The sequence below is a fragment of the Copidosoma floridanum genome, unplaced genomic scaffold, assembly GCF_036245765.1.
Source record: "Copidosoma floridanum isolate Cflo_tuat_1 unplaced genomic scaffold, Cflo_Japanese_pri ptg000028l, whole genome shotgun sequence".
Lineage (NCBI taxonomy): Eukaryota > Metazoa > Arthropoda > Insecta > Hymenoptera > Encyrtidae > Copidosoma > Copidosoma floridanum.
The window spans coordinates 6,068,728-6,085,206 of record NW_028321905.1 but is presented as its reverse complement, the minus strand read 5'-3'; the positions used below and the strand labels follow the sequence as shown (position 1 = coordinate 6,085,206).

General features: G+C 29.9%; 1 protein-coding gene across 1 annotated transcript in view; it reads right to left on the bottom strand.

Moving 5' to 3' along the window:
- Positions 1-13,193, bottom strand: part of jef (major facilitator superfamily domain-containing protein 6 jef) — a 467,956-nt gene extending 454,763 nt beyond the window's left edge. The window contains exons 1-2 of the mRNA XM_089595806.1: positions 12,655-13,193; positions 11,963-12,416 (exon numbers count right to left, since the gene is read on the bottom strand). Coding sequence (XP_089451932.1) covers positions 11,963-12,416; positions 12,655-13,055 — 855 coding nt within the window. The 5' untranslated portion in view covers positions 13,056-13,193. The remainder of the gene's footprint in view (positions 1-11,962; positions 12,417-12,654) is intronic.
- Positions 13,194-16,479: the final 3,286 nt, after the last annotated feature.

The window sequence follows — 16,479 nt, the reverse complement described above, 5'->3', positions numbered from 1 at the left end:
TATTCCGTCAAATATTGTAAACATTTTGAACGAATCTGCTTCATTGATGCAATTTAAAATTAGTTTCGAAAAAAAACGCTCAGAGTCCTTGAGGGTTACTACGTTAAGTCGATTTATTGTTGAATTATTTTGAACTCTACCGTTTTACGCAAAGTCTTGTTATTGAGTTAAAATAGTTATTTTCCGAAATATTACAATAGCAAATTTTGTTCTGCAGAATTTGGGGAAAGTGAGGCACAAAAACCTAATTTTTGTGAACGTCCATAAATATTTTTACCCGCTTTGAGTCTGTATGGTAATAAATTCAAGCTTGTATTGCTAATTATTGATCATATAATATAGTTTTTTTAATATCACAGTAATGTTTCCTCTTTTGCATCATTGACTGCCACTGTCGTATGTGACGAAAAAAAAGATTATTATAATTTTAAAATTGATGGTCATGTGTGTCACATAGCAACTAGATTTATTATAAGTAATTCTCATTATTGCTCATTTGTTGACACATTTTTGTGTCCAAATTTATTACTTTCTATTTTTAATTTATTATTTGTGATACTACAAATTTTTTTTAAAGAAATTGTGATATTCACATTATTGTGCATTTTTTTGAAAAATTCTAAGAACATATACGCAAAATCCTTTATATATTGGACGTTCCACGTCAACCATGACACCTGAATGGACAAAATTCAACGCAATCTTGAAAATTCGTTTTGGGCTTAAATTGTTCGTATTATCATAGGCTTTTGAAAGTTATCTGGTCTTTTAAAAAATTCAAAATGGTGGATCCAATATGGCGGCCTGATTCCGAAAAATTAGAGGATTTTATTTTTTTTAAATATTATCATATACTAATAATAATTCCTAGCAAGAATTAGCTCTTGCGAATTTCTATTTAATTTCGCCATTTTCGAGAAAAAAAATTATAAATATTAACAAATATGTCCAACTTGATAAAAACGCGTGTTTTGGTCCAATACAGAAAGAGATAGCTAACTGGAGAGCCTAACTGGAGAAGTTTGCAAAATACGTTGATGTTTAAGGTCGCTGACTACGAATCCAAGGTCAGGTGTACATAAATTAAAAATGGTGGATCCTAAATGGCATTGAAAAGGATAGGAAACTTTTAATATTTAAATTAGGTTATCAGTAAACCGCCATTTTTCTACTCAATGAAAGTATGTGATAAATTTCAGCATCATTTAATAGAATTTGACATATTTCTGTACTGTAGTGCATATATAGGTACCATAATATCCACACTGTGAATGTGCTATTCAGTTTCCAAGTGGAATATACAGGGAATCGATAAAGATTTCACTTGTATTATTTTATGTTAGATTTTTCAACGAAGTTTACATTTGAAGTAGTGTCAAATCAATGATTTCAGTTACGAACATACCCTTGCCCTTATTATATACCCATAGCTAGGATAAACGTACGATAAAGATAAAGCACTCAATGTTATTATCTTAGAAAATATTGTAAGCTCTTCAAAATAACCTGACCTTTGTATCTGATCGTGATATTTAACCTACCTTTACGGTCAGAAGTATTTTTTTGTTCAAGAGTCTAACCTCTGTATCATACCTGGTACAGAGGTTAGATTTATCAACGAAAAAAAATATTTAATCGTAAAGGTCGGTTGAATTTTAGGGTCAGATAAAAAGGTCAGGTCATTTAACATCCCAGGCTATAGGGCAATCATATCTTAGCAAGATAAGACGCTTAAGACGATCCAATTAAATCCATTAAGATATGTTTAACAACCTTGCTAAGTCTCCTTTAGTAGGCCGCTTCCATATAAGAGCGTGCGGACGCGTGCGTCCCGTGGATTTTAAAAATACTGGAGGTCTGATAGACTTATAAGACTTGGATCTGATAAATCTGGTAAGTCTGTTGTAATACCACGCATTATACAAAAAAGTATCAAGAGAACATTTCTACTTGAAATGGATTACCGATACCAGAAAATTTTTTTTACATAAGTTACTCTTTTTAATCTTTAATTAAATAATTTTTTTTCAAACAACCAAATACCTAAACTGAAACCATGCTAATAGGTATTATCGTGTAACTCAAAATCTCGCGCTGACCGATTAGATTGAAACTGCACATATGATGCATGCAATATCTATCATACAAAAATAGTCATACGATGAAGAATACGAAAATTAATTTAGTTAGAGAATACGTCAATAAAAATATGTTTTATTCATAATTGAGATAATAATAAATTTTGAGAAGTAATCTAAAATTAATTTATTGATAGGTAAATTGAAATTTGAAGTAGCTTAAGAGCAAATACAGCAATATGTTACTTTATATAGTAACAAGACAGTATCTTTTTTCCAGCTTTGTGAAAATCTAGTAGAAAATTTTTTCGTGCTGTTTTCAGGAGCTGCTTGTCAAGTTGATAATATTTTTTCTATTTTTATTACTGTCGTGTTCATAACATCTAATATATTGTTATCAGTATGTCTACATTTCAGAAAAAGATGTATACTGATAGATGTGTTAATTTTTATAATAACCCAGGTCACGTAGGCAAAGAGCTAAGATGTATTTCTAAAAGTATGCAAGCAGCATTCCCAAGTATCCTTTCCACAGCTAGAGTATGTAAAAATTGTAGACAGTTGTTCTCGGTAAGTCAACATTCAGTGAATGAGACTGATAGCCAGTTAGTTCAGATGATCCAGTACCCGATTCTTCGTGTTTAGTATCGGAAGATTCAGATGATGAGATGCTTTCACCAAAAAAAAAAAAAAAAAAAATACGTATATCAAGAGAGACTGCTCTAGAAAATATTTTACAAAATTTTGACGACAAGTTTTCAAGTTTATCTGCAAACGATCGTCTGTGAGTAACAATTTTGACTATAGCACCAAGTTGCTGGAGTATACGTGACACTGCGGAAGAGTTTTGTACCTCTCAGAGAAGTGTTGTTTAAGCACAAAAGCTGAGAAAACTTAATGGTGTGCTAACATTTCCTCAGATAAAAACTGGAAAATCCTAACCTGATAATACTGTAAAAAGAGTTGTAGAGTTTTATAAAAGTGGTTTGAACAGTCGGATAATGCCCAATAAAAAAGACTATGTTTCTGTAACAATTAATGATGCTAAGATTAAAATGCAGAAAAGATTATTGTTACGTGATATAATGGTCCTTCATAGTTAATTCAAAGAACAAAACCCTACATTTTCCATTGGCTTAAGTAAATTTGCAGATCTCCGACCGAAATGGTGTGTACTGACTGGTGCCAGCGGTACACATTGTGTATGTGTTTGTGTACTACACTAACACTTTAAGTCCATGATCGATGCTTTAAATTTACCTAAATTAACTCTGAATTATAAAAATAAAATAACATCTCTAACAGACTCGTTCAAGATTGTTCTGTGTGACAATCCATCGGCATCTTGTTATTTGGGTGATTGTAAAAACTGCCCAGATAGTTAAAAGTTTTCGAATTTCATTTATGATATTTCGAGGGAAAATGGCATCTTGGAGGCTATTTTTTTAACTTGGCAAACAACTGACCATTGTACTCTTAATAAAAAATATCTTCCAGTCGATGATTTCGTTGATGATTTATCTACAAGACTTAAAACTCTTTAACCCCATCATTTCATTTCCAAAGCACAGTCTCAATTTATATCAGACTTAAAAAATAATTTGAAAGAGGATGAAGTCTCAGTACATACGGACTTTTCAGAAAATTATGCATATGGCTTCTAAGATGCAGAACAGGGATTTCATTACAATAATGCAGAATGCACCGTACATCCCGCTGTTGTACATTATAAAGAAAAAGGAGTGGTACAGCATAAAAGTTTTATTTTATTGTCTGACTGCTTAATACACGACACTACTGCAGTGTACATAATGCAGCAACTGGTAATTCCAGAAATTAAAGAATTTTGCCCACAAGTCAATAAAATAATATATGTCAGCGACGGGGCTAAGAAGCACTACAAAAATAAGTATCAAATGAGCAATTTCATCAGCCATGAGAAGGATTTTTTTGGTGTAATAGCTAAATGGCATTGTTACGCTACTGCACACGGTAAGGGCGCGTGTGACGACACGACGTAGGAGCTGTCTTTAAACGAGAAGCGTCCCGTCCTAGTCTCCAAGCTGATTGGGCTAAAGCAATGTTGACACCAAAAAGCCTACTCGATTGGGCAACAGAAAAGTTTAAGAACATAAAGTTTTTTTACTACAGCCCACAGCATCATGAAAAGACGCTAAAACATTTTCTAAAGCTCCTACTGTATCAGGAATATCTACGGCTCATGCATTTACTGTGATTCCTAGTAAGAAATTAAAAGGTTATGAGATTTTCAACAGCTCAGGATCCAATACAGATTTTGCAATATTAGAAGTCGTTAAAAGAATATAATATTTTAAATAAGATTTTAGGAAAGAAAACTCTTTATAGTAAAAAAACTGCTATTTGAGTTTAAGTCACAGAAACCTTGAGTTACATTGTTATTATTGTATCAAATTATGTTAAAATTTATTAAGCATTAAATAATAAACATAACTGTTAACTGATAATCTGAGTTAATTATTAGGAATTTTCTATCCTTTTCAACGCCATTTAGGATCCACCATTTTTAATTTATGTACACCTGACCTTGGATTCGTAGTCGGAGACCTTAAACACCAACGTATTTTGCAAACTTCTCCAGTTTAGCTATCTCTTTCTGTATAGGATTAAAATATGCGTTTTTATCTAGTTGGACATATTTTTGAATATTCAAAATTTTTTTCTCGAAAACGGCAAATTTCAACAAAAATTCGCAGGAATTATTTCTTGCCCAGAATTATAAGTAGTATACCATAGAACTGTTTTAAAATACAATCCATTAATTTTTCAGAATTTCGCCGCCATGTTGGATCTGCCATTTTTAATTTACGTACACCTGACCTTGGATTCGTAGTCAGCGACCTTAAACACCAATGTACTTGAGAAACTTTTCCAGTAGGGCTATCTCATTCTGTATAGGACTAAAACATGCGTTCTTATCAAGCTGAACGTATTTGTAAATATTTATAATTTTTTTTCTCGAAAACATCAAAATTAAATAGAAATGTGCGAGAGACAATTCTTGCTAAGAATTATAATTAGTATATGATAGTATTTTTCAAAAATAAAATCCTCTAACTTTTCAGAACCAGGCCACCATATTGGATCCGCCATTTTGAATTTTTAAAAGACCAGATATTTTTTGTAAGTCTATCATAATACGAACAATTTAAGCCCAAAACGAACTTTCAAGATTGCGTTTAATTTTGGCCATTCACGTGTCCCGGTTGACGTGGAATGTCTGATTTATATAGTCACACTACGTTTAACAAAAATACAGATTTTTTTTTAGATTAGTTTTAAGTCTTATCTTCGGATCAGTTCACAAACTAGTTTTTTCATTGATTTTTATACTTATTTTAAGATTGATTTCGTAACCAATTTTGCGATTAGTTTCAACATCAGTTTTAATATTTGTTTCAGGAGCAGTTTTGAAATGATTTATAAACCTCATATATATAAGTGAGGCCAATTTTTCGACCAGAATTTCGATTAGTTCAGGGGCCTGAATCTATTCTAAGATTTGTTCTAAGACTACCCAAAAGAAAATAGTGTAAGTAAAAAAAAAAGTTAGAGAAAGATACAGAAAGTTAATAAAAAAGAAAAAACAAGAAAAATAAATTGAAACGATAGAAAACCAACGAAACAAAAAAACGGTTTTGTATACTGACTGTAACAAATGAAAAAAAAAAAAAAAAAAAAAAAAAAAAAAAAAAAAAAAAAAAACTAGTGGACAGTGGGTGCTTGGGTACCCATGTATAAAGTTTTATTTACATGGAATTATGTGGCAAGTATCATTATAAATATACTTTGTAAGAAACGATACTGTGTACGAAAGTGATGCTATTGTTGGTGTGTGTATACTTACGTTAATTAGGTGAAGTTTTATCTAATGTTCTAATGTTTCGTAAATAAGCGATTGTAAAAATATATTATGTCACAATACAATGTAAACGATTTATAGGCTGGCCTACATCTCTAACGTCACGCTTACATCTGTCACATATGCTCAATTCCTACTACACATGTTTTGCTATTTCATATCTTATACCCAAAATACATTTGTATCAAAAAAGTCAAGAAAAAACCATCCTGCATTACCGCTTTCTGTAATAAGCTAGTATTAAATGTCAGTGAATGTTCCTTCATGACGTTCACCACACATAGATTTTTTTAACAGATATTATTCGAAATAGCAGAAAAAGTACCCACAAAAAAATTTATATTTTCTTTATCTGTTACCTCTTTAAATTGTTGAATTCAAAAAAATTGCAATTGAACATGTAACCTTATAAAAAAAACCACATAAAATTGTATTTATATGATCATTAGAAACCTCCCAATTTATGTTTGTATGAAAGATTGCTTAGGAACAAACCTATTTAATTTTTAAATAGATCCACAAGTTGTTTTCCATAATACATGTATAAGATAAGCCATGGATAACAGACAATTAAATCCTTCTATTGTTCTGATTAATGAATAAAAAATTTCCCTACTCAGACAGAGATTTAATTTGCGAGGATACGACTTTATTTTAAAACGCGTGTCTACTTAGGATTATCTTCTGACTGAAAAGTTGAATAACTTAAAAGATTGAAGTAAGTATCCATTTCATGATATAAAATTAAACCCATCAACATAACGGAATATTTATCATGATACTTTGTTTCTGAAATCTCTGAAAATTCTTCGAATATTTTTAATTTTTGTTAAGCATAATTCAGAAAAGAACACTGTATTGAAAATTGATTGATTTTCACTGTTGTTATTTTTACATACTCCCACAAAACAAACAATTTCTTCTAATGCATAGTTAGTGTAACAATAAATTAATGTTTCATCAAAACAGCTGCCTATATCTCTCGTTAGTAGAATTTGGCCTATAGTCAACATAACAGTTATAAGTTTCTTTAGATACGTGCATTGATTTATACTATTGTAGGTGTCTGCTTCAAGTATGACACATTTATTTTACTTTTTTTTTAAATGTTTCTGACAATTACGATACAGTTTAATGTAGTTCATAAGATCCTGTAAAAATTATTTTCAAATCTTTTTTGGTGAAAATCTTCAAAATCTTGAGATTTATAGCACTTTAACCAGTACTTAGCCGATAGCCAACATAACAGTCATAAGTTTTCTTAAAATATGTGCCGAGATTTCATACGAAACTTCACTATTTTAAGTATCTCTTTCAAGTATTCAACATTCATTTTATTATTTTTATTTACTATTTTTGTCATATTTCCAGATTTCTAAGATTTTTTTTTCATCTGATGCCATGGCTTAAGAAACCTGGAAAAATTTAGAATAGTACAAAATCGGATTTTTTTTTTTTGGAGCTGCGCACCTAATAATTACTTTTAATGACGTTCTGAAATTTTTAAAAGACAGCCAACATTTTAATTTGGTGCCCAAAGCTTTGAAAAATTATTAGTAAGCATAAGTTGTATTTATTCTTAACCTTCATCGGAAATTCTTGTGATCGGTTAAGAAATGGCAGAGATAACTTGAAAGAACCAAAATTTATCATTGAGGGCCTGTGAATTTCATGAGTTTATCTTTTTTTGTTTATAATATTGTGAGACTATTTATAAGGCAAGCAATAACGTTTCAATAGTTGTATAAATCTCCACTTGTTGTGGTAATCTTGGCAATAAGGAGGCAGAAAAATAACTAAGAAAGTGAACTATAGTTAGGTGTTTCATTAGCATATATAAATATATTTTGTAAATCTTAATAAAATGCTTAGATGATTAAGCGTAATTCAACGTTATCATTATTATTAAAAACCATTGTTACAACTTTAACTTTAGTTTTTAGATGCTATCAACTTAATACTGTTAAACAACATGCAGATATTCCTTGCAGTATTATTTCCGAAATCTTTTTTTCACTATGTTCATACTTTTGAGAAGATTGGCCTTAACATATAATACATTAATTTTTTTAACAAGTGATTAAGATTGGAAAACTCTACGAAGCAAAATAACTTCCATGTGTACTGCAGCTTAAAGGCACGCTGTCCCGAGTCATGAAAGCTACAAAGTTTTTCTTACAGTACATTTTTTGGAGACACGCTACACTACCTTTTAACCTTTATGGATTTTAATAAGAAAGTGATTGTTAGATATTATTCCTTCATCAAAATATCTGGTGTAAGTCACAATCTGGATCAAGGAGCTAGGTATCCTTAACTAGAACTTTTACAAAAATTAAAACTAATTAAAACCAATACAATACAATCTAGCTTTGAGAGTGAAAAAAATAAACTACCCTTGACAATATTACACGATTTAATAAATTTGGAGTAAATCGAGGAGTAAATTAAGATGATCCAGTGTTTATAAGAAGCCTAAGGACTTTTAAATTATTTGAAATAAATACCTTGCACAAGAAAATAAGAGTTCTTTGAGATCCAAGTTTCCGTACTTTAAAAAAAAGTATAATTATTCGAAAGAAGTACTTTACTTTAAAAATTACTAAAATTTTCTTTGGAATATCGTAAAAAGAGAGCTTGGGTTCATTTTGAATTTCAGTTTTGATTATAGATTTACAGCTCATTAATTTTTTAAATGCAAACTTCAGAAACTATAGATCGAAAAAGCGCTAAGTTACAAAAGAAATTTCTGTACACTATTTCTACAATGCTAAATCAAAACTTTTTGCATTGGAGGGTCACGATGTTTATCTTAATGATAAAATATTTTGTAGCACGTCTTTCAGAATCTACGATAGTTTTTAGCTTTAATATAACATAAATATCTTAAATTGACCCAGATTCTAGCACTGCAGTAGGTTGGCTGCTAAATCAATGATACTCTCAATATTTCGTTACGCTAACGTGAGTAGCGTTGTGGGGAGATGTATCAGCAAGGTCTATAGCGATTTGAAACATGCGCGTTAGTTAAATTATCATTATCTCTGCTGTTTGTTATCCCATAAAAAAGTTATTGCTAAGCGATTGGGTTGTAGCTTTATGATACTGAACAGAAAGTTAAGTGAGAGTAAAATAATAAAACATTAACGCTTGAAATATGTAAATAGGGTCCATCAGTAATTATTACACTTAGACACAGATGTAAACCTTTTTACAAAATTCACGACTTTCTTTGTTAATAATCGTTTTGTTATCGTGGAAAATGTCATGTAGGACTATAATAAATTAAAAGTTACACATTTAAAGCCATTTCATCAAGAAATTGAAGAAAAGTTTTTATAAAAGAATGTGTTATTATCTTTAGCAAAAGCATATGAGTTTAAAATAGGACAAATTTTGAAATTTTAAATAAACTGTGGAACATTAATACAATAATTAACAAAATGTTTAAGCCTGAAAAAAAATCATACACCCATGTTCTAAGCAAAGTTAATTTGGATTGGTGTTATTACACAATGACAAGAAGAAAAGATATTTTTGCTAACGCATACGTCCCTAAATTATTCGCTTTGGCCATTATGAGGCCTTAATGCTTAAATAATGCTATCGGTTTATCAACACGATGCAGCAATTAAACACGATGGACTGTAAAGTTCACACAAATATGAATAGAGAACAAACTTCTGCGTAAATGAAGGACTGCTATCTGATTAATTAATTACATTAGACATAGTATTGAATGTAGACAAGTATTTCAGCTTTTAAGTGACCTAACGCAAAAATTTTTACATTATAATTATTATAAAAAATAGTGCTTATATTATAAACAAAGTTTTCCATTAGAATCGTTAGAACTGCTTGTAAAAATTTGTTTCGCAACAGAGAGCTTTATTTTAATGAACTTTCTGGTGCCCATATTGTAAAAATTAGTTAACAGCATTAAAATTATATTTGACGCTGAACAACGTGAAAAAATTAGCTCCTTCTGCTTCTACTCAAGTTAATGAGAATTTTAATAATATTGTTGCAAGCAAGTGTCCAAAGTCTAAACATTACTCAGGATCGGAATCCTTGAACTATCGCGTGGCAGCTGCTGTGTGTCAAAAAAATTTGGGGCACTCATACATCGATAACGTTTATAAAACATTAGGAATTAGTCCAACGCGTCAAGGATTGAAATCCAGGAAAGTCAAAGATAATAAAGTTACAAAAAAAAGATTATTTGCAAGTACCAGGTATGGAAAAATTAGGCGTAAGTCTTTAAAAAACAAAAAATTATCAAAAGCAAATAATGCTCAACGTACCGAAGGACTGACTTATCAAAGCAACGTTGGTCTAAGTGGAGTATTAGATATACCTATTGACAAACTTGATTCACCTTTCATTGATTCGTCAGAAAGTGAAATTAAAAATTTCAAAATTGTTTACTTCGATACAGAAACAACTGGCCTTTTTTCTTCTGACCAAATACTTCAAGTACGTACGAAATAACATTATTTTATTTTTCTTTATTTTTCTATTGTTAATACATTTGAGGTACCCATTAACAAATTTCACATTGAAGATAGCAGCCTACGACGGTCAAACACTTTTCAACGCATACTCTGTCCCGACTGTGCCGATAAAGCCTGCAGCCACTGAAAAAACAGCATTGACTTCTAAAAGGGGAGAGCTTTTTTTGAGAGGCAAAAAAGTTAATACCATGTCAAAGGAGGCAGCCTTTCAACAATTTTTGTTAAATAAAATTTAATTATAGTATTAATTTATTACTGATATTCATCATTTTTATTATCAATTTTGTACTAATATTCATTCATATTTATTATTCATTAACCGATATTTTATGTTTAGTGCACAAAAAACGAAAACAAAATTGACACCACAAGCATTTTCGTTACTACTCGCTTTTAAAAAACCGTGCGCTAACATATACCAATATGGCGGCTTCCCCGACTTCCTCTCGTAATCACAAAACCAGTATTTATGTTCGTTTTTGTTAAATATTTCGAGAAATTGGCCGTCAACCCATATTGTGCTCAACACGATCCGAAAGAAGAGGATTTTCTCTACAAGTTCCATATACTCACTTTACTCAGATTTTTGTGTTTTATTCGTAATATGTAATTACGTCACATTTTCCTCGTTTTTTGGTATGCGCCTGTATAAAACATTCGAACTTTGAGCTTTAACATCTCGAGATTTTGCCCGTCATTGGGCATAACTGAAGGTACCATTGGATTCAGCGAGTCTTCATCTATTTAATTACATAAGTCTTGTACCCCAGATTTAGGCGGAGGTCCAACCTTAACAAAACTCTTTTAGTTCAGTAACGGTACCAACCTACGACCTAGTGGTAACTAACGAAGATTACAAATATCTCTTTTCCAAATTCACTCTGAATTTATGAAAAGAAGCTTTTTTTCAATTATTTTTAAAGTGGTTTCAGGTGACATACTGTATTACGTAATCACCGTTTTTGCTAAGTAAATGCAAAGTTGTGTTACCCATGGATGGCTTTAAATTTAATCCAGGTTTGGGAGTGTAAAGTCTTGGAAAGTTATAAATCATACTTATATTTTTTATAAAAATTATTCAGTCTTTAGTAGATCATTAATCATGCAGGGAGCATTTATTATAGGGCACCTCTTAATTCCTTTTATAGAAGCTTTAGTTGAGTAAAAGTTACATATTTAATAATCTCAGTTCTGATAACTCTCGTCATTAAATTCTATTTTAAAAGACTTTCATAAACATCGAGAGATAAAAGCCATGAAATGTTTTTTTACGAAATGCTTTCTCATAAGTAAATTAAAAATTACATAAAAATTATACTTAAACTGTGTGTACTAAGCGTGTATACACCCCTTTTATAGTTTATATTATCTTCCTTATGCATTTTATTTGAACAAAAAAAATTATTGTGAATGAAACCCCTAAGATCAAAATTTTTAAAGCCTAACTAAAAAGTAATTACTAAACTTACCTTGAGCCAGTTATTATATTTTGGTGCGTCATCTAATAACATATTTGTTTGTGTAGAATTTTTGATAATATGTTTAGCTTCATTGTAAAAACTCCCGTGATTATTGACTGATATGTTAAGAGCTGTGTTTCTCTCCAACAAGTTATTTTCACTTATATCGTAGTGGACAGCATCAGATTTCTTATTGTACCCATTAAAAGATCTTTCAAATAGTGTACCGTTAGTGTCATAGTGAGCATTCTGATAAGAAAAGACTCTTGAATTATACTGATTATTTCTAATACTGACAGATCTTTTAACAATTTTTTGATCAGAATCTGGTATATACAAGTAATAAGTATGATTTTCATACAACATACATGATGTAGCTGGTGGTTGAATAAATCCAAGTGGTAAAGTAAATATTATCCAACAAGATAATGATGCCAAAAGAAGTTGTTTTCCTTTTTGCCACCTAGTACAAAAAGTATTTTAAAATTCATTTACATTATAAAAAATTTAGTCAAGTGATATAGTGTTAACGACATTAGAAGTATTAAATTTTAGATTATTATAATTGAAACTGAGAAGTAGTTTGTTTTAAACTGGGATGACGAGATAGACGAACTAAGAAGTTTTATTATATTATTTAAAATTGAATAAAAATAGTGTTTATTAGTATACTTTACTCTTGTTATTTGACTATAACTCACCTGTCAGCCCAAGAACCCCAAAAAGGAGCACTGAAAAATTCAACAAATGGCCTTAAACCTATAATTAATCCACATTGACCAGCATTCATACCCATTTGCTTAAAATATACGCCCATTAATGGAAACAGAGAACCAAATGCAGAATAAAAAAAAAAGTAGAAAGTCTTGACTATAAGAAGTTCTTGATCAACTGTTCCAAAGAGGTATTCTAAAAAATCATTTTTTCCACGAATTTTATGAGTAGCTTCTTTGGGTTGTGGATACAGGTTAGGATCAACATTTCCTTCTGCAGATGGATCTACTATGGGTCGAGCTCCAAATATATGAGCTGAATCGTTCGATTTGATTGTTTCACTTTTATTTAACCATGCTTCAGCTGTATGATTATTATATTCTTGCATCTTCTTACAATTTAAGAGTTATTTAAGGTACCAGCGTATAGTTATAAGAAAAATGATCTTTAAATTTTAATGTAAAGGACGTGGCTTTACTTTCTGCAGTTTCCGATACATTAGAATTTCTCCTAACCCTCAAATAGAATGAAATCGATGCTTGTGAAGGTAAGAGCTTAATTTTCAAAGCAATCAATACTGATGTATGCTGCGCCCGCGCACCAAACACACACATGCATATGTATACATGTACGCATACTTACAGATTTGTGTGAATGGGTAGCAGCGTATATTAAATTATCATGTAGAAATCAACTGTTACACTAATTTTTCTATTAAAGTTATAAAAAATACTACTTCCTGAATGATTTATTATATTCCTTAAATGTATTATTACCATCACGATAAACTGTTAATGGTACATCCTATTAATATCTCATTAACTTTATACGTATCATAAAGTTAATGCATATGGGTTTAATTCTGAAAAAAACGACATATATTAACAAAACTTGACCGTTAGTTTTCAACATTAAATAATTGAACTATAAAAAGTTACTCTTAGAGAGATAATGAATTATTAAAATGTTAGAATCATAAAAAATTTTGCTCTAGAAACCTCACATATTTTATTGAAATTATTTTTCTTGTTCTGAGTCAAAAGAAAGGAAGGGCTGAAAAATTAATTATTTACTTTGTCTTATATTAAGCAGGGTAAGCAGGTCAGAATTTGACCAGCTTGATAAATAGCTATCTTAATAATAATGGCATAAATTCTTTCAATATTATTCATTAGAATTTTTATCAAATTTTCCCCTAATCGTTTCAAATTTTATGTAATAAACATGAACATGAGATACCTACAGTTACATGTATTGAAATACGGTGATAGTCAAGAAATAGTGATAAAGCTAGTAATTGGTTAGCACAATGTAGTAATTAAATGCAGTTAAACCAGTTTTTGACTGTTTTATAAAGTGTTTTTATTTATAATCTAAACTATTGTTTTATTAAATATTTTAGTAAAACAAAAATGTTTAAGAATAACAACACACTAATAATATCTACACTAATGAAAGATATATCCAACTGACTTCAGGGTTGAGTTAAACAGAACTGAACGATCTAATATCAAACTTTTTTATTTTCCCTAAAACTAGCCAAAACTCTTTCTGGACTTAAAGTTTGTTTGAAACAAATTCCTCTCAACCATAGAGAAAGCTTTGTTTTGAACACATTAAACATTGAAATGGTATTATGCACATAAACGTGTTTCATGAGTACTAGAATAAAAAAAGAGAGCTCTAGCTAATGAACAGCTCTAACTAAATCTACGACTATCTATTTATTCTAAATATCTATTGAAAAAAAAAAATCATCACTAAAAACATCTGAACCTTACAAATTTTTAATGCGAGTGAGTGTGCGTATGAGTATGTATATTCTAATGTTTACCAAAGTAGTACCTTATTTCACCATAACACACGTTATAAACATTAAGTATCTGTTTAAGTTACATTCACCAAACACATGTATATGTGTGATTAATCAGATCTCAAGATACCATAAACTAATTTATATGAAGCTTGGCTTGCTTTCCTACTCCATATTTATCACTGCCAAAAACTTATACTTCAGCTGTACAATTATATTTATTCTATTCAAGTTCATGATTTAAAAAATTAAGTTGCCGTTACAATATTCATTTTTTAGTTTATCTCACTGTTTTACAAGATTTTCTGTAGTAAACTCTAAAATGTTCCAAAAGTACGCACAAAAAATATAAAAAAAAAAAAAATACAAAGAAACACCTATTTTAATTCCATTTACTTTAAAAAATTAAATTTTTAAGTATACATTTTTCTCTGTACTAGCATTATATAGAAGGCGAAGTGGAGATGAAAAATCACATACACAGATAATGTGATAAACTATGTTTTTTTATATTTAGAATCACAATAAAGTCATTTGGCAAGAGGATAAATCACTTGCCTCCCTCTTTCTAAAAAACAAAAGTATAATAAGTCTTTGTTCCAAAGTTAATAAATAAATTACATAAGTGTGTTTTGCAATTTTTATTATTCACACAATACAATTTCGGAAGGCAAGTTGTTTACTGGATCGTCAATAGAAACTGCTCCGTTTACCCTATATGGAGAAATTTTATCATTTAATTTGATAAATGGTAAAAGACATATGACTGTTTGAAAATTTTTAGATATTAGTAACTTTGTGTTTTTTAACTAATTAAGGTTTAAAAAATTATACTCAGAGGCAATAAATTTAATTTATTCGGACGACTTGTGAGTTTTGCAAGAACGTAAAATGAAAATTAAAAAGATTGTACTTAACATTTGTTTTATCTGTTAGTAAAGCATATTTTGTTCCTGAAATATGTTGTATTATATTATTTTGTTCTCATATAAACTAAAACGAAATCAAACTATGTAGTTTTCACTCTTAAGCGGTACGAAATGCGAACCTCATATCAAATATATTGTTGTTTTATAACATTATTAGAATATAAAAACTTTAAGAAATAAGTTAAATCCATTTATTCAGATTTTTACATACAATACCAGTAATGAGTAAAATCACACTATTCGCTTCGTGCAGCAATTTGAAACAACGCCACCTGCAGAGAAAAAGATGTCAATGCTAACTAACAAGAATACACCCCAATACGCAGAAAAATTATTTTAATAATTCTATAAGAACTCCAAAAGAATTCTTTTTTCGCGAAAGTAATCAAAAAGACTACTTTTTAACTTCTTTAAGTAATCGTGAATGTCCACTATATTAAAATTCTCAAAGAATTTCTTTTGTTTAATGAAAAAAACTGTATCGGGCGTAAAAAATATTATTTTGTAGTAATAAGATTACTTTGAAATTTTTATAAGAAACGCATTAACTTTAGTTTTTTCCAAGAAGACGTTAGAAAAAAATTTTTTTACTCATTTTAATAGTACTAAAAACTAAATTTTTTAGGTCTAGTTTGTTAGTTATACCATTGTCTATTTATATAAATTGTTTAAGAATCCTGTTAATATTATTAGCCCTTGACTAAAAATGATTAAAAATATTTGCAGTGACAGAGAATTGAATTTGGATCCTTTGGAATGGTACGTTGGCTGACACTTAAACGGTTAAGCTAAAACAGACTTAGATAGGTGGTGTAATTTTAATAATTATATACTGAAACTCAAATTCAATTGGCTTATAATGGAACTTAAGTTTACTTTTATTAATGACAACTGCATTTAATATTATTTTTATGTACATTTTAAATGAAATAACTTTTTTCAATATGTGCCAGTGTGGTTCATAAACAAGTTGACTCTAATAGTTGAAAGAGGTATTAAAGTCAATCGACTAGTATAGTCAGAAATGGCATGGAACTTACAACAGTTCTTATAAATAGCTGGCTCAGTCA